The 18,437-nt window shown below is 37.4% G+C and overlaps 1 protein-coding gene across 5 annotated transcripts in view; it reads left to right on the plus strand.

Annotated features, from left to right (window-relative positions):
- Positions 1–18,437, plus strand: part of CNTN4 (contactin 4) — a 969,481-nt gene that overhangs the window by 454,884 nt on the left and 496,160 nt on the right. For all 5 annotated transcript variants that reach the window (XM_032289676.1, XM_032289672.1, XM_032289675.1 and 2 more), the window contains one exon: positions 16,658–16,800. In XM_032289676.1, coding sequence (XP_032145567.1) covers positions 16,746–16,800 — 55 coding nt within the window. In that variant the 5' untranslated portion in view covers positions 16,658–16,745. The remainder of the gene's footprint in view (positions 1–16,657; positions 16,801–18,437) is intronic.

Consider the following 18,437-nt stretch of genomic DNA (forward strand, 5'->3'; position numbering starts at 1 on the left):
GTAAGGGATTTGGCCAAAGCTCATAGTTTGCTAGTCTTTGCTAAACATGACAGGGGTCCCAGATGAGGTCTCGAAATGAATTCTGGAGAATCTTTGTCCCATGGATGAAAAAGTAAATTTAGGAAACACTACCCAGAATACCTCTCTTCTTACACACTGAAATTCAGTGTCATCTTATTAAAAGCTATAAGACAACTTACAATAAAGTGATCTGTCTGTGTTAGCTAACTCCACTCCCCAAAATACTTGTGACCTTGAAATTCTTTTTGTCATATCAGATATATTTGGGTATCTGTGATTTAGAAACAAGTTTCCAAACTGATAATTTGGATATCTATTTAGATTGTCATATGCATATCTTTATTGAAATATCTTCTTAAATCCCTGAGTCGACTTCGTGAGTTGCTTGTCCACAAAGGTAACTAGGAGAAATACTAACCTTCTTAAATGGTTCTGAATAATTTTCTGATTAGTCCTTCCGTAGGTTCTGGCACATTAATTCCTGCCAACAATTTGAGCTGCTGGCCTTACTCTGCTTTCTCCTTGGTAATTAAATCCATTATAGTTTAAATCAGTTCAACATGAATTTACCATGTATGATATTTTCTAAGCACACTGATTAATGAGTGAGAGAGACTTTGCCTTTCCCTTTAAGGCACTGATAGTAACAAAGGCATAAAGACAAAGGTTAGAATATTATATGCTGGATTCGGGAAATTTGACAGCATCCAGAATCCAGCATACAACATATGAGAAGTACTAAACCATTATTATGAGATCAGAGAAAGCTTTTAGCTCACCTTCATTCATCTAAGCTACAAATTTGAAGCTAATCATAGAGGGGAAGAGACAGAGGAACAGCAGGTACAAAGGTAAGGAGACAAGACTGCCTGATGTATCATGCCAACACATAGTATGCCTCTAATATAGATTTATGCTGCAGAGATTAGTGAGAGTTGGATTAAGCAGGTCTTTACTGACTTTGTAAAAGTGTATTATGTCGATGGAAAGTTGGAGGCTTGATCAGAGTTGTACTATGGTAATATAGCTATGGGTAGAGTGTAGAGAATGGCCTGGAGGGGCAGGCTACTCAGAAGTGAGAATTTCTTTTCTTCTTTTCTTTTTTAAATTGTACTTTAGTTCTGGGGTACATGTGCAGATCTTGCAGGATTGTTGCATAGGTACATACATGCCATGGTGGTTTGCTGTCTCTATCCCCCATCACCTACATCAGGCATTTCTCCCAGTGTTATCCCTCCCCAACTTCCCGGTTCCGTGCTGGCCCTCCTCTAGCCCCCCACCTCCCAACAGTCCCCAGTGTGTGATGTTCCCCTCCCTGTACCCATGTATTCTCACTGTTCAATATTCACCTATGAGTGAGAACATGCAGTGTTTGGTTTTCTGTTCTTGTGTCAGTTTGCTGAGAGTGATGGTTTCCAGATTCATCCATGTCCCTAAAAAGGACATGAACTCATTGAGAATTTCTTAAACTGTTATGAAGCTTTCTCAGGGAATCTGCCATGGGTAACCTATTATCCCAGGTTCATCTCTTAGACAGATAAGGTCCTCTCAAGATTCCTACCTTATGACAAGAAACCAAGAGCTACGTGTTTTGTTTTGTTTTGTTTTTCTCCTTGAAACCAGCTGTTTGCTAGTGTAAACATTCAACTGTCTTTCCGGCTGGGCATGGTGGCTCACATCTGTAATTTCAGCCCTTTGGGAGGCTGAGGCGGGCAGATCATGAGGACAGGAGTTCAAGACCAGCCTGCCCATTATGTTGAAACCCTGTCTTTAATAAAAGTAGAAAAATTAGCTGGGCACGGTAGCACACGCCTGTAAGCCCAATTACTCAGAAAGCTGAGGCAGGAGAATCACTTAAACTGGTATCCAAGTGGCAGAGGTTGCAGTGAGCAGAGATCATGCCACTGCACTCCAGCCTGGGCTACAGAGTGAGACTCCATGTCAGAAACAAAACAAAACGAAAAAACTGTCTTTCCATTTGGGGGATATTGGGAAAATTATAAAGAGCAAATAATTTTAGAGTTTTTTTTAACTTCAAATGAGGCTTTATTTTGTATTTATAGCAAAACAGAAATTGACACCAAGAGGCTATCCTGAGTTTTATACCTAAAGGAAATGTGGAGGCAAACCTGGGTATTTTCCTTGACAAGAGCAATTAACCAAAAAGAAGCTCACCTTAAGTTCTGTTTTAAGACAGCAGAACTGGTGGGCATATAAATATACAAACATTTAATTACACACCCTGCCTGTTGTTGTGAACCTGTATGGTCTACTTACAAATGCATGAGATATTTTAGGAAGTTATCCTCAATCAGAATGCAGCATAATGCTGTGTTTACTATATATGAAATATGTACACTTTATCCAGTCTAGCTACTGCAGCACTTAAACAGATGTGAAATCAGATTTTATAAGCCTTTTTCTTCCACAGAACAAATCATGCTGTTAACAACTGGGACCTGGTAAATTTTATATATGTGTACATACAAGCACATATACACACACAAACATACATGCATAAAATCACATTAAATATATGTATATAATATATCTATTTTTTGGAAATGTGATTTCTGTATTTTTCCTGTATTCTAACCATATGAAGAATGTCTACTCAACGTTGCTTAGAAACACAACTTCTGAAGTCCAGAGTTAAAGATGTGTGTAGTTTTTAATTAGTGGCTGTTGTGGTTGTTGGTAGAGGGGAAGATGTTAAAAAGAAATGGGACAAAGTTTTTTTCTAAACTTGAAGATGCTGTCTTGAAACTTGCAGCTAAGATACAGTAACGGAGGGGCTGGTAGGCAAGAAAAGAGAAACTGTGTGTAGGCATGGATCTTTAACAAATCATTACATTGAATTTTCCTGAAGTAATTTAAACTATTTAGGTTTTTCCTTTGTCCTTTGCCAGATCTCTGAAATAGCCTTAGTCTCAAAATTCATGTTATCACTAATTAGGATTCTATCCTCAGATTTTTTTCTGTAGATGATTCAACTATTTTTTAGTTTCCACAGATCACTAAAATTACTACAGTTTCTCATACCAATAGCCTAGACTGCTAATTCAAGGAGGAAATTTGATGTCAGGAACAGACATAAACAAAAGCAAAAATGTAGTGTTAACAGTTATTCCCACGTTTATATTTTTATCTTTCTTTACATAGATCTCACATTGCATTGCAAGGAGCTTACACTAGTAGGAAATAAGAAATTTAGGAGAAACCTGCATGCTGCATTTTTAGCGTACAAAAAATACAAAATCCTGGCTTTGTTTTTTTCTTCATTAATATGCCTGGTAACCTTGGTTCTTTTCATACCTAAGTTTTACTATTCAACATTCTAATTTTAATTAAAGTATAACAAAGTAACATCATTGATTATATTGATTATATCTTGGGAATTCAGAATTTATTTTTTCACATAATTTTTTTCTATGATGATCTTGTCTTCTGTGATCCTTTTATGATCCTTGAACTTTTCTGGAAATGATGCCGCAAACTATAAATATAATATCTGCAATGGCATGTTGTATGTACATGTCTTTCAAGGAGGATAGCTCCAGTGATGTAAAAACAAAAAGACATTTAAAAGTTTGATTTTCAGACTAGGATATTATCTATGCAGCATTGGTTTTATTTTAAAATAATTATATACTTGCAGAAAAGTTGCAAAAATGTCAGTGTTTCCATATGCCCTTCACTCTGATTCAACTATTGTTAATTTCGTACATAAGTATAGTATGATCAATGTCATACTATCATACATAAGTATAGTTCAATTTAATGTCAGGAAAGTGACATTGGTATAACACCCTAACTAAATAACAGGCATTATTAGGAGTTTACCAGTTTTTCCATAATATCCAGGCTGCAATCCACAATCTCGTAGTGTTTATTGCACTCATTTCTCCTTACTCTTCTTGAGTCTGTTCCAGCTCTTAAGCCTTTGCCTGCCTTTTGAGATCCTGGCACTTTTGAAAACTACTAGTCAATTATGTTGTAGAATATTACTCAATTGTCTTATGCTTACTCATTATTTTATCAAGATCATGCATTGCTGGCAAGATTCCACTGAAGAGTATTGTGTCCCTCTCAGTGCTCCCTATCAAAGAACACATGAGACCAGTGTCTTATCACTAGTGATACTAATTTTGACTATTTGCTTCATATGGAGTCTACTGAGTTTTCCCACCCTGATATTAGTATTTTCCCACATTAACTTTAGACAACATGTAAATTCTTAATTTCCTAAATATGATGTACTCAATATTATCTCTTGTGCCTCAGTTTCCCTGCCTAAAAATTATTATACTGTAACACTAACCCCTAACCCTCATCTCAATGAGTGTAGTAAGAATTAATGTGCTGTACTTTGGAGATTTTTGGATAAAAGCCACTGTATAACTGGAAATGATCACTCTATCTCATTTTAAAGTAGAATATAAATAGGACGGTTAAAAGTAGATTGGCAGCGTGTACTCATTTCACACCCAGAACTACAGAGACATCTGTTATATATGTGACAGGCCAGGCCTGAAATCTGGTTCTCTCAGAACCAGTCAGTGTTTGCCCGATTTGGCCTAAGTCAGCCTGATTAAACAAAGAACACATTTATCACTTGCTCTCTAACAGGCTATTGTACTAACTAGATGGATAACTACCCACTGATAAGGACAATAAATAACTTTTTAAAAAACTGTCACATTCATAGTTTCTGCTGTTCATGTAAGAGGGAAAAAGTTCCCTTGACACACTAAGGATTCTGGATCCATGTGCTGTAATTCTGTCGTATTAGTTTGTATCCGATAACGAAGTATCCCCACCATTGCAGAGAATGGCAGACTTTGCAAAGTGATTTACTAGCTTCCTACTCTATTTTTATTTTTGAATGTCAGTGCTATCAGCCCTGACACAATATGCTGGGAGAAAATTGGCCACTTACGGGTCTAGAAGTAAGTAGGTAGGGAAAGGTATACTAAAGAAATAAGTGGCTCACCTAACCCTCCAAACCCCACTTTGCTCTTTGACAAACAGAAATAATCATATGTCTACCTCCTCAAGTTATTGTAAGCATTTGATAATCTGTCTAAAACCTTTGTATTGCAACTGACCCATAGGAAGTATTCAAGAAAAGAAAACCCAGCTTGTCATTTTTATCACTTTATCATCTTTCATGCCTGAGACCCAGATTTGGGTGGAAAAGATAAGAAAATGGAGGTGAGGTTTGCATAAATAGTTTGGTTTAATTTGCAGGAAGCTTCTGAAAAACGATTTTATACCAAATAAGAATTCAGTAGCATTTGTCAAATGATATGGAAATATCTCACCATCTGCATGTAGTCATGGACTAAAGCATGATGATACAAGGTATACTTCTGCTCTTCAAGAGTACGTATTCATAGACAAAAAAATGCAGATGAGTGCAAGTTCTATGACAGCAGGACTCAACTTTACAATGATACCCAGTGCTTATTGGTATTGTACCTGACATATTGCATATGTGCAAAAAATATTTTCAGATGAATGTTCTAATCTAATGTTTAGATATAAATATATAATGGCACGGGATCTTCAACACAGTTTATCATTACATGAGATGGGAGATCACATGTTATATATAAGCTAAAAAGTAGGGTGGTTTCCTGTTCCAACTTCCACTTATTTTGTTATTATTATTATTATTTTCTTCTTTTTTTTAAATATGGGGTCCTACTCCCATCACCCAGGCTGGAATGCATTGACATAGTTATGGCTCACTGCAGCCTTGATTTCCCAGGCTCAGGTGATTCTCCCACCTCAGCCTCCTGAGTATCTGGGACTGCAGGAGTGCACCATCACATCCAGCTAATTGTTTGTATTTTTAGTAGAGATGGAGTTTCACCATCTTACTCAGGCTGGTCTCGAATTTCTGGTCTCAGGTAATCCACCTGCTTTGGCTTCCCAAAATTTTGAGATTACAAATGTGAGCCACCGTGCATGGCCAACTCCACTTATTTTAAGAGAGTGACTTCTGAGTTCCTTCTTAGTAAAATAACACTCATTAAGATTATGTTGCTTATGTTGCTTTTGCATTATTGTGGTGACCATTTTACTTGCATTATCTTATATACTTCTCTATAAACTTACGAAGTAGGCTCACTATCTCCATTTTATGGATATAAAATTGGAGGATCAGAAATAAATTGCCTAAAACAATACAAGCTTAAGACTTGAACTTAAGTCTGTCTGCAAAGACCATTTACATTTTGGACTGATATTGTTGCATTTGTTCACTGTTGCAGCCCTCTTAGAGTATTATATTGTCATCCCCCCCATATGATAAAATAATCTCCACGAGGGCAGACTCTATCTTATTCATTGATATATCATACTGCGTATCAGTTACTGAAATTTCCGTCACTAATGTAAGTTAAGAATAGAGTGTCATAGCCAATTTTATTTAACCCCCTATTTTAGTAGAGCCCATTATAAGGCTTTTTAATGTTTGAAATCTTATTTCTGCTTCTGATTAAGGAGATACAGACTTCCTTTTAGGCTACCAGTTATCTGATTTTCTGATTTGACTGTCCGAGCAATCGGCAAGCTGTGCATAATGATGAATGTACTAGTAAGCTTCCCTACTTAGTGTATCCAAGTAAAAGCCCTGAAAGTCACACGGTTCTTTCCACTTTAAATTTGACACCTAATATATTAGGTATAAGAATGTTTTGTGCTTACCTTTAGCTCTTCTTTAGTTTAGGTGATTAAAAAATGCCTGTTGTTGTCTGTATGTGCAGCATGCTTCATTAACAGTGATTTATTTGGGAGGTTAGCAGAATTGGCACTCTGCAGCACACCAGAGGGCAGAAGGAAAACAAACGTGAGATGATTGCTAAGAAATCTTTCTTTCCTGCTCTGGTGATAGGAGCTTAAAAAGAGTTTGCATAGTTTACTTCCCAGTACCCAGAAAGCATGGGTAAGAGTGCGGTTTCTGGGGATTGTAATTTCCCCGAAGTCCCTTGCATCCACTCTCCCCAGTCCCTTGCATCCACTCTCCCCTAATGCACAGTGGGGAATCCAAGGGGTCATGGATTTCTACCTGTGGCACAATGTGCTCCCTGTATTTGTGGTCTCCCAGAACCAGATCCTTCCACTGCTTGCCTCTCTTGTTTTTCCAGCAAGTTTGCTGACTCAAAACCACAGTGAACTTTTTCTAACAGAATCCAATTGTATGAACTTTCTCTCATATTCCTTTCAACAACCCTGTAACTTCACTGTCACTTTACCGAAGAGGAAAGCGAGGCTAACAGAGGTTAAATGACTTGCCCAAGAACAACAGCTAAACGGTAGAGCTGGGATTTAAACCTGGCTTATGTGATTCTAAAACCAGTGACCTCAACTGCCATAGGGAAGCAAAGGAATTTTTATTTTACTTGCAACCTGTATTGATTTTGTCATGTCTACTTGAAATGCCATGTTGAAAGGATTCTGGGGCTGCCCTTGGGCTAAGCAGCAAAGAGTGCTATAATCATTAGCATTGTTTTCCGTAGGAGTGGGAAGGAGGAGTGGAGGTGCCATGTATTTTCCCTGTCTTGAACTATGATCTAGGTTTTGTTCTTGTTTTTATTGTAATGAGAGTATAATAACATGGGAATGACATTGTAAAGAAAGGAGAAGTATCTGAGGAGCAATCTAAATGTGAGGTGAAAACAACACATATTTTATAGAAACTACAGTTGCCTGCTGTTCTAATAATAAGGCTACATTGAACTATTTGGGAGAAATTCAACAGAGTGTTTAAGTATCTGTAGTCTTAAATCAAACTTTCAGAGTTCATTTATTTTAAATAATCTCAACTTTTATTTTAGATTCAGAGTGTACATGCGTGGGTTTGTTACATCTTGTGTGATGCTGAAATTAAGGGTATGAATGATCCTATCACCCAAGTAGTGAGCAATTTTCATCACTTCTTCCCCTCCCTCTCTCCTTGTTCTTGTAGTCCCCAGTGTCTATTGTTCTCATCTTTATGTCCCTGCATATGCAATATTTAGCTCCCACTTGTAAGTGAGGTCATGCAGGTTTTTTTTTTTTTTCTGTTCCTGCATTAATTTGCTTAGGATAATGACCTCTAGTACATCCATGTTGCTGCAAAGAACATGATTTCATTCATTTTTATAGCCGCATAGTATTCCATGATGTGTATGTACCACATTTTGTTTATCTAATCCACCATTGATGGGCACCTAAGTTGATTCTATGACCATTAATAGTACCATGTGTTTTTTGGTAGAACTATTTATTTTTCTTTCTTTCTCATTTTTGAGACAGGGTATTGCACTGTCACCCATGTGAAAGCACAGTGGCACGATCTTGGCCCTTTGCAGCCTCCAAATAGTGAGCTCAAGCAATCCTCCCACCTTAGCCTTGCAAGTAACTGGGACTGCAGGAAGGAGCCACTATGCCTGGCTAACTTTTCAAATTTTTTTTAGAGATGGTTCCCCACTGTATTGCCCAGGCTGGTCTCAAAGTCCTGGACTGAAACAGTCCTGCCCCAGCTTCTAAAAGTGCGGGGATTGCAGGTGTGAGCCACTGTGCCCAGCCCTATTTATTTTCCTCTGGGTATATACCTAGTAATAGGATTTCCGGATCAAACGGTAGTTCTAAGTTCTTTAAGAAATCTCCAAACTGCTTTCCACAGTGGCTGAACTAATTTCCATTTTCACCAGTATTTTATAAGCATCCTGAGTTTCATTTTGGGAGTGATAGAAATATTCTACATCACGATGGTGATGGTGGTTGTATGACTGTATACGTTTTTGAAATCTCACCAAACTATATATAAAAAGAATGCATGTCAGTACATAAAATATACAATAAACTTCGGGGGAAAATCAGAGAAATCCTATCTATTACTTATTAAGTCTAAGTTAGTTAACCCATAAAATGAAATTAATATTGTTGTCTACCTTCATGTTTGTTTTAAAGATTATATGAGTTAATACATAATACAAAGACTACTATGTGGTAAGTGCTCTGTAAATGGTATCTATTGTTTGTCATTTCCCCAGTTGTTTTGTACTATATTTTACCATTACATTATCTCCAGCATTGTTTATCAGTTAACATACACTTTTATGTTGCTGATTTACTACATTGTACTGTGTACTCTCACAAATGCGTAAGCTTCATATGTATGGATAATTGTGAAAAAATTATAGCTGTGAATACATGGCTCTTCTGTTTTTAACTAAACAATATTAGAAGACCAGAACCTTTTGAATCTGTTTTTCAACTGAATTGTTCAAGTATTAAATATCTATATGTCCTAAATAAATAATGCTTATCAAAACTGATGGATTATAAAGTATGTTTGAAAATATTGAAAGCATTAGCTGTGATAGAATGTTTACAATGAATTTATGGTTTATACTTAGAAACTTGTTATTAAAGAGGAAATTATTAACTCAGAAAAAAAACACGTACTCTTAAAAAAATAGGAAATAAAAGCAGTATACTCTCAAGCTCAGCTAACAAATAACCAAATTATGTTCTATAACTAAGTTTGGATAACAGCGAAGCAAGGCATGTTTGTGTTTGTGTATGCATGTCTGACACTGGGAGTGATTATGTAAGAGAGCTGAATATCATCGTTCATAACAGAAATTAATAATACATAAGACAAAAACATCAAGAAATAGTAGTATAAACATGTTACTTTTTCAAATTATTATTATTGAACTACTTACCAGAAAAGCAGCTTGTTGCCCCTGAACAATATTTCCCCCAGGCTAACTGCTAGTATTTAAGCTATGTTCAAACATTCCCTTAGTAAAAGTAAAAATTAAATAAAACTTTTAAAAGAATTATAATTAGTGAAGGGTATGGGATAGTGGATATGGACTTGTGGCTTGGGATTAAACTTTCAGTAACAGTGTAATACATAGAATTTAAAAGCAGTATATCTGAAGCAACTTTGATGAATGGGAAAATGACATAATCCAAAAAATTGTTACAAGTCTCAAATGTCACTACTTCATTTAACTACTTAAATATCTTTGGCATATATAACCTTCTTCTTATAGAATAAAGTAATTAAAAGTTTCAAGAATCCTTAAAAACAACCTGGTTCAGTCCTCTCTTCTATTCCTGAAGAAACTTGTCCAGCAAGCAAATAAAAGCACTGAGCCTGGAACCCAGTTATTCTGAATCTTATCTCAGTGATCTTTTGAATTATCATTGTGATTATTGAGGCTACTACAGTTTTTTGAAAAAGGGTCTTCTCAGTAGCAAAATATAAAGGTCCAACATCAAAGTAGAATAAGGTTTTCTATAAGGGGAAAGTATATTGAGAAATTGGTAGTAGGTATATACTTCAAGAAATTTCAATGAAAGACTTCTCCAAATTAATCTGTATAACTGTAGACTCTCAGACTATGTAAGAGATCCTTCAGTAAGTTAAGGATGTAAGTAAGTAAGGATGTTCAGTAAGTAAGATGATACATTAGCTACATGGTTTTTATTCCAGAGGATTTCTGCCTAATATAATCATATTTATGGTTAGAATCATCACATGTAGAAAGTCTTTTAAGATGGGGAGCAACTGTGTACCTTAGCTGACCCTTCATCATTCCTCAAGGCCCTCTTTAATGTGGTCTTATGATGGAAGTGGTGTCTAAATTGGCTATTGGGTAGGTGAGTATGTTCTAAATAAGGGATTCCCTCTTATACATGTCTGCCTCTTTTTTAATAGATGTAGCTTCCAAATATATTATCCAGGTCCCTTATGTCGTCCCTTTTCTTTTGCACTGTTCTATTCACATTTTCAGATGCTTGGGACAAATAATCCAGTGAGAGAAACCAAGCAACACGCATTTGCCCACCATTCTGGGCAGACTACTTACCGCAATCTCCAGTGAAGTAGGAAAGACATCACCTATAGGAATGAAAATCTGTTTTTACTGCTAGATACAGTATAAAGCTGGTAGAAGGAGAAAATCCAGCAAGTTAATTTGATTGACTGATGTGATATGAATTTTCATTATCAAAGAATAACCTATACACTAGCTACCATAATCACAGGAAGTATAGATGATCTGTACTACTCATTGGACATACCATCTTAAACTATCTGTATGGTCAATAATCTTTTCTATCCAATAGAGTTATAATATCCTTGTGGGGAGAGACCTTGACCCAAAACTCTTTATATTTTACATTTTACCAATTGAATAATGGGCACTCAGCAAATATCTATTGACTGATTGAACATTAAGATTTGACTGTATGCCATTTTCCTCTAAAGTTATTGGCATATTGCTTTCTGAGGAAGCCTATTTTCTGTCTTGCTTTCATTTCTATTCCCCGCTTCCTCACCATTGTGATTGACTATACCCCTCATTAGCTAATTGTAGAGTTGGGAAACTCTCAACTCTACAAATGAGAACTAGGGAATGAGCCGTTTTAGAAAATCCCTGCCTTAAGAAGGGTAGCACTCTAAGTAATAATTATCAAGAAAACAAATGTTTGTTGTTCTTCACTTAGAGGAAAGAAACTTACTAACAGTTATACTATCACAAAGGAGTTCTGAATTAACACTAGTGAAACATAGCCTTCTGACTAAGCCTCAGCTCTGAAACCTTTGCATTATAAATATTACAGATTATGCGCCTTGGCTTACATCTGGCTTTACTTCTGCAGAAGGACAACATGAAAAGTTAGAAAGAAAAGAGTCATCATCAGAACGTTATGTCACATTACTTTTAGAAAAGAGTTCATTACCTTTAGAAACACATTCAGTATTTGAAGTGTGAAGACATAGATTTAAATACTGGCTCTATTGATTTCTAGATATTTAACCTTGGACAAGTTTCATAGCCTCTCATATTCTAATTTCCAAGGTTGTAATTTTATAGAGGATGAAGATGCCTGACTCCCAACCATGTTATAAAGATTAAATGAGAAGTGAATGTAAGATCACCTGATAAGTCCACAAAATAAGTTAGCTACCTTTATTCTTTCCTTTACATATCAGCTACTGATTGGCTGCTTGTTCTGGTGGTTCACTATTCTATGTGCCTTTTAAACATCAATCAATAATACAAAGATCTCTACCTTCATAGAGTTAAAAATCTAATTGGCGTGGGCCAGAAGGTAGAATTTGAATCTAAGTTTAAATGATGATAGTTAATACCCACATACAAAACAAGCCAGTTGACCTTCACAGTACACTTGTGAGGAAGATAGGGCTTCTGGCATGATCCCTAACCTACAAACAAACAAACATGTTTACAGACATTAAGTGGCTTTCCCAAAGTTAGATAATTTGTGGTAAATCCAGGAAGAGTTCAGTGTGCATGAATCCACGTTTTCCCACTCTGTCTTGCTGCCATAAGGCTTTGAAAAATGTATTTTATTGGAAGTATACTTAGTAATTAGAGATGTAATTAACTTGCTAACCAGAGGAGAAAAGCAAAATGGTAAAAAAAAAAAAAAAAAAAAATATATATATATATATATATATATATATATATATATATATATATAGTGTGCCTTGGGGGATTGCATTTTAAGCAGATCTTCATACAGAAAAATCAAACCTGTTTAGGTCCAAACCCTGTTGAAAGTCATTCCCACCCTCCTCATATCCTTCAGAATCAAATCTAGAATCTTTAATATACATTCAAAGATGACAGGAGACCAGGCTCATGATTTACCTTCCAGCCTCTTTCCCCCTCAGCCCGTAACTCCCAAACTCAGGCTGTACTGTGCTATCTTTAACAAGGATAGTTACGAGGTTTCAACTTTGCGCCAGTACCTGAGCTTAGTGTCTTCCATGCAATCTCACTAACCCTTACCATGAGCTTGGCACATATGTACGTTGCTGCTGTTTCACAGCTGGACCACATAGCTGGAGAATGGGAAGTCCACGAATAGGGCACACGTTAGACTCAGCAGACTAAGCTTTTCATTATCTTGCACTGCTATAACTTGAGCGGTCACAGCTTCTTGCCAGTTTGTTTTCCAAGTCACTTGGCTCAGAATGCTCTTCCTTACCCTTATTTATTCTTTATGAATCAGTTCAAACTGGTGGCCCCTTTGGGGAGCTTTCTTGAAACTCCTGCCCTACCCTACCTCCCAGCCCAGTTCAGTGATAATCTTTTGTTTCCTGAACACCTTGTTCTTAATAGACTTACTACACACCTTGCTCCAAATTATAATTACTGGTTTATTAGTACCTCTTGCCAAGTAAAACTGTGAGCTCCTTGAGGACAAGACCCACACCTCCCTAACCTCTGCATACCCAACACCTAGCACTGTCCCTGTCACATGGCAACCACAATGACTGTTTTTGTTGAGCTGAATTAGTACTATTTGGATACCAGCAAAATTTTAATTCAGCAGAGTGCTCAAAACAGATAAATACATGATGAAGCCGTGGATGTAGATTCTTGGAAACCAGGACTCTTAAGGGAAAACTGATTCATGCTTTTGTTTTCAGCACTTTGTACTGAGGTCTTCAGTATGACTGTCAGTATGAGAATTGTTTGAAGGGTTGAGGGAAGTTTTGTTCTGTGCATAAATGTGAAAAAAAAACACCTTGTACAATTCTTAGTTATTCTTCTCCTCCTGGCTTAGTGAGAGAAAGCGACCGAGGCTTGTTTCATTGTGTGACTTCCTTCCCAGGATTTATGAGTCTCATCCTGGGGCAGGATCTCAGAGTGAGTGCTGAGTACACTACCTTTGCTACAGCCACCTTTGGATAAGCCAGAGAGAGCTCACAGCTGCAGGGGAAATCTATTGCCACCATAACTCTTGGCTCATCCTGCAGCTTTCTTTCTGGCTGTGACAGAAAAATGGAAATTATGAAACTTTGTATCCTGCACCAGAGTACCACATGAGATCCATGAATCTTCAGCTCCCTTCAGAAAACCTGATGCTTTGATTACCACTGCCCGCTGACAGATTACTGTCCACAGCCCCATTATTTCTGATTAGCGAGGGTGAACCTTACCTACCTGAATGTAAGTAAATGCCAATAGGTTTCTTGAACTTCTCCATCCTTAAAAATCTATAGCCCTTAATAAAACATGCACTGTAAATAGTATCATATCATGAACTAAATCTTTATCATGTAATTGGATACATTTCCTAAGCTAATTTTAATTGCTTCAAGAAACTGCTTAACACTGTAGATCAATCCTGAGATCCGAGATGACATTTCTCTCACAAAATTAATTATTAATACCCTGATCATTTGCTTAAGACATTAATAGTTTTCATTGATCAGCACATCCTGTTTATCTAAAATGGCCTAATCACCATGCATGTCAGAAGAGTATCTGAACATACTCAATTAGAGATACTGTCAGCTTTCCGCCACATCAGCAGATCAGAAGTTAAGAGTCCCTTTTTTCTTCACAACATATTAAGTCTAGCTTTATCAGAAACGCAGGTATTTAAGGGCACAAAAGAAAGGCAAGTTCTTTAATGATGGTTGTTCATTTTCTATTAGCTTCCTGGTAAACGTATAGGCTTTGCAGTGATTGCATGGTTTAAATTAAGGCTAAGAGTCCATTATTAAGTAGCTTGTGTTGGTCCATGTTTTCATGTAAGCCTGTGTCTGCTCACAGTGTTTTTCGTATAAGTGGGAGTAAGATGAGAAACTCCAAGTTATTTTCAGCTTAAAAATATTGGGGCTCCCACAGTGGATACATATATCAAAACATCACTTTGCATACCATAAATATATACATTTATTTGTCAATTTAAAAGTAATATAAATGTAACATATTTTTTAAATGAAAGCTAAAATAACACATTGAGACCACAGTAATATCTGGCAATGTAGGATGCTGTGGAGTTTTCAAAGGAGTTTCATTTATTTAACCAGAAGGTTTCCCTTGAAACAAGATTCTGAGAGAGGTTGGATAGGGTGGACTAACCAGGACCACATAACAAGTTTCTGCCAGAGTTGTAAATAGAAGGCAGGCCTCCCAGTTCCCTCAATTTCTGGCGTATTTGATTAACTGATGACTGGGTAGCATCCTGCTCATCTTTCAGACCCCAGGGAGAGCTCACCTCCGTTATGAGGATTCCCAAATGAAAAGTTTCCTCCTTCCTTGATAACGGCATATCATACTGCAATCGTATGAAATTGTGGGTAAGAACCCTTACTAGAGAAAGAGACTCTAGAGGATAGAGATGGTGTTTTGTTCCTTTTGGGTGGGTCCAGTGCTTCACCTTGTGTCTGGCAAGCAGAAGATGCTTCCTATATGCATTCGCACATGGTAGGCTGGCAGGATAGGTAGAAGAAGAGATGAGTAGATGAGAGGAACCACAGTGAGAGTTCTGTTTCACTAACTTCATGTTGCAATCCTTCAGCACCAGAGGGCAATTTGGCTTTACTTGAGTCATGCAGTGTTTAATTTTTTTTTTCTTTTAAGACACAGTCTCCTTCTGTTGCCCAGGCTGCAATGCAGTGGAATGATTATGGCTTACGACAGCCTAGAACTCCTGGGTTGATGTTATCCTCCTGTCTTAGCCACCTGAGTAACTTGGACTACAGGCATGCACCATCATGCCAGGCTGATTTTTAAATTTTTTTTGTAAAGGTGAGGGTCTTGCTATGTTGCCCAGGCTGGTCTTGAACTCCTGGCCTCAAGTGATCCTCCCATCTTGGCCTTCCAAAGTTCTGGGATTACAGGTGTGAGCTACCACAACTGGCCTTAAAAAGTACTTTAAACTAATTTTCAATACCTAAACCTTAGGATATTTTCAAAATGTAGCAATATTTTCAACTCTTCTTTGAAAAGTTGTGGATGCCCCTCCAACCCTGGATCTGTGTTCCACATTACCCATCTGCTCAAGCTAAGGGCACCTGTTCCCTTAAGCAACGACATGCCTGCATTCCCCAGTATGAGTGTCCCACAGCTTCACTCAGTTACTTAAAAAGCTTTTGGTAAAGGTAATGAGTAGCCTCTCTTTACTGCAGAATTCTCCTAATTCAACATTCCTGGCTAACAGAAGTATTAGTGTTCCTAATCATGTTCTGGATTTATCCAAATGAGCCTAGTAGGCAGCTACTGATACTGATTTCTCTAACTTGGCACTGGAGCTGCATATTTCTATGGCATGTAAGAAGTGAAGCATGTGGCAAAGGGAAAAAATATTTGAATCAATGGGGTAGTCATAATTTTCCCCCACGATATAACTCCATTAGTAAACTTGGGAATTTCTACCTGAGGTCCACCAATGTTAACCCTATCTTGTTCTGTGGTAGTTCCGTATTTGCCTTTTTTTTTTAAATTTCTAATTGAAAAATAAATAAGAATGGAGTCTGGACACAGAGGGACCTTGCAAAGCATATTCCATTCTCATTCCCCTGCCTTCATGTTGGTTTATATCTAATCAGAAACTGTACTTGTCTTCACTCAGTAGCCACAGGAACACCTCAGCTCCAATCCCTGCCCGAGTATTATTTGCAAGAAAAGAATAGGAGGCTTATTTGCTTTATATTAATAATTTAACATGTTCCTCTCTTCCCCTCCAATGGTACTTTCCGACAAGTGAGTTTTATTTATATTCAAGTAAAGATAAACTTGCAGAGACCACGAGGAGAAATACTCCCAAATCTCATTGTAATGTGTCTTCTTTCCTACAGATTAAAGGTTATACAAAACTTAAGAGAAGCAGCAATTCTATTCACTTGTTATTGGACTTGAAACTCCCTTTGACCTCGGAAACTGAAGATGAGGTTGCCATGGGAACTGCTGGTACTGCAATCATTCATGTTGTGCCTTGCAGGTAGAGTGTCATTTTAAAACTTTTTGATTTAGAAATGCCACTGTATTTCACACTAATTCAAAAGTGGGCCTTCACTTTAGATGGCAATGATGAAATCGCAAGAGTGGACGCTACTATGACTAGCATTTGCTGACACTGTTGAATATACCTTCCTGATGGTCTTTTGGTGACTCTTTTCATGGTGTTGTATCCAGAGTTAGACACTGATGTTTCACCTGTCTATCTGGTCCATTTAGAGTCGTTTGAGCCATTATTTAGTTTGAAAGTTGTTACTTTTGCTCATCCCAGTGCCCATTTGCACAGAGATATGGGGCAGTAAAACTGATAATATAGTCTGGAGTATTGCCTACTTTCATTTCAGTGGATGGAAGTTTATCTGGATAGCTCTTTCAATGTCTTTGTTGATATCACTACATCTTCTGATACCGACTCTCATTTCAGTGTACTAAAGTTTAGTAGGAACTAGAAAGCAAAAGACAGGAGGTTTTTGCCATATACTCATAGTCAACTAATAGAAAAGGGATTTGAAAAGTTCAAACATGGCTGAGCATAGTGGCTCACGCCTGTAATCTCAGCACTTTGGGAGGCTGAGGTGGGTGGATCACCCGAGGTCAGGAGTTCAAGACCAGCCTTAACAACATGGCAAAGCCTCATCTCTACTAAAAATACAAAATTAGCTGGGTGCGGTGGCACATGCCTGTAATCCCAGCTACTTGGGGAGCTGAGGCAGTAGAACTGCTTCAACCTGGGAGGTGGGGGTTGCAGTGAGCCGAGGTCATGTCATTGCACTCCAGCCTGAGCAAGAGAGTGAGACTCTGTTTCAAAAAAAGAAGGAAAGAAAAGAAAAGTTCAAACATGCTATGTATTGCTTTCTCTGTTTTCTGGAAGATGTGAGTCTAGCAGTTGACATACATAATTCAAGTGCTGAGGCATCATAAGTCCAGCATGCACCGGGAATTGGGTTCCAGCTTGGGCTGCTGTGCATCATTCCAGGCCCTTTGAAATGAGTCTAGTTGACTTGTTCTGTTATTCAGAGTGTCAAGTCCAAAAGGGACACCTGAATATATCTGCATTTTTACAGCATGAAGCAAAAATGACTTTTGGATCACCATTACTTTGATTTATGCATTCACTCAACATTACTGAGTACCTTGTAACAAGCCAGCTCTGTACAGGGATCTGGGAATATAATCCTAAGCAAAGCAGACATGCTACCACTTTTTTTACAGTTCTATTAACTGAGTCCTGTGACTGCTGACAACTTGTTATGGTAGATTATTTACCATTGTTACAAAATCAAAACTAGTAATGGTAGTACTAACATATATTTCCACTTAGTCTATGCCAGGCACTATGCTAAGCACTTGTTATCCTTTATCTCATTTCTTTCTCCCATTACCCCTAAGAAGTAAGCATTTATTATTTTACTATATTAACTATGAATATTAATATTATTACTGAAGCATCAAGAAGTTAAGAAACTCACCCAAATTCACAAAGGCAGTAAGTGGTAGAGCTAAGATTCAAACTCAGGCAGACTATAGTCTTGCCTGTTCATACTGTACAGTCTTTTAGCTGTCTTGCATATTTGGCAAGTTTATGGTTGCAAATTTAGTTTTGAGAGTTTGGTTTTCATT

The sequence above is a fragment of the Sapajus apella genome, unplaced genomic scaffold (genome assembly GCF_009761245.1).
Source record: "Sapajus apella isolate SASKATOON/1434 unplaced genomic scaffold, GSC_monkey_1.0 scaffold23, whole genome shotgun sequence".
Lineage (NCBI taxonomy): Eukaryota > Metazoa > Chordata > Mammalia > Primates > Cebidae > Sapajus > Sapajus apella.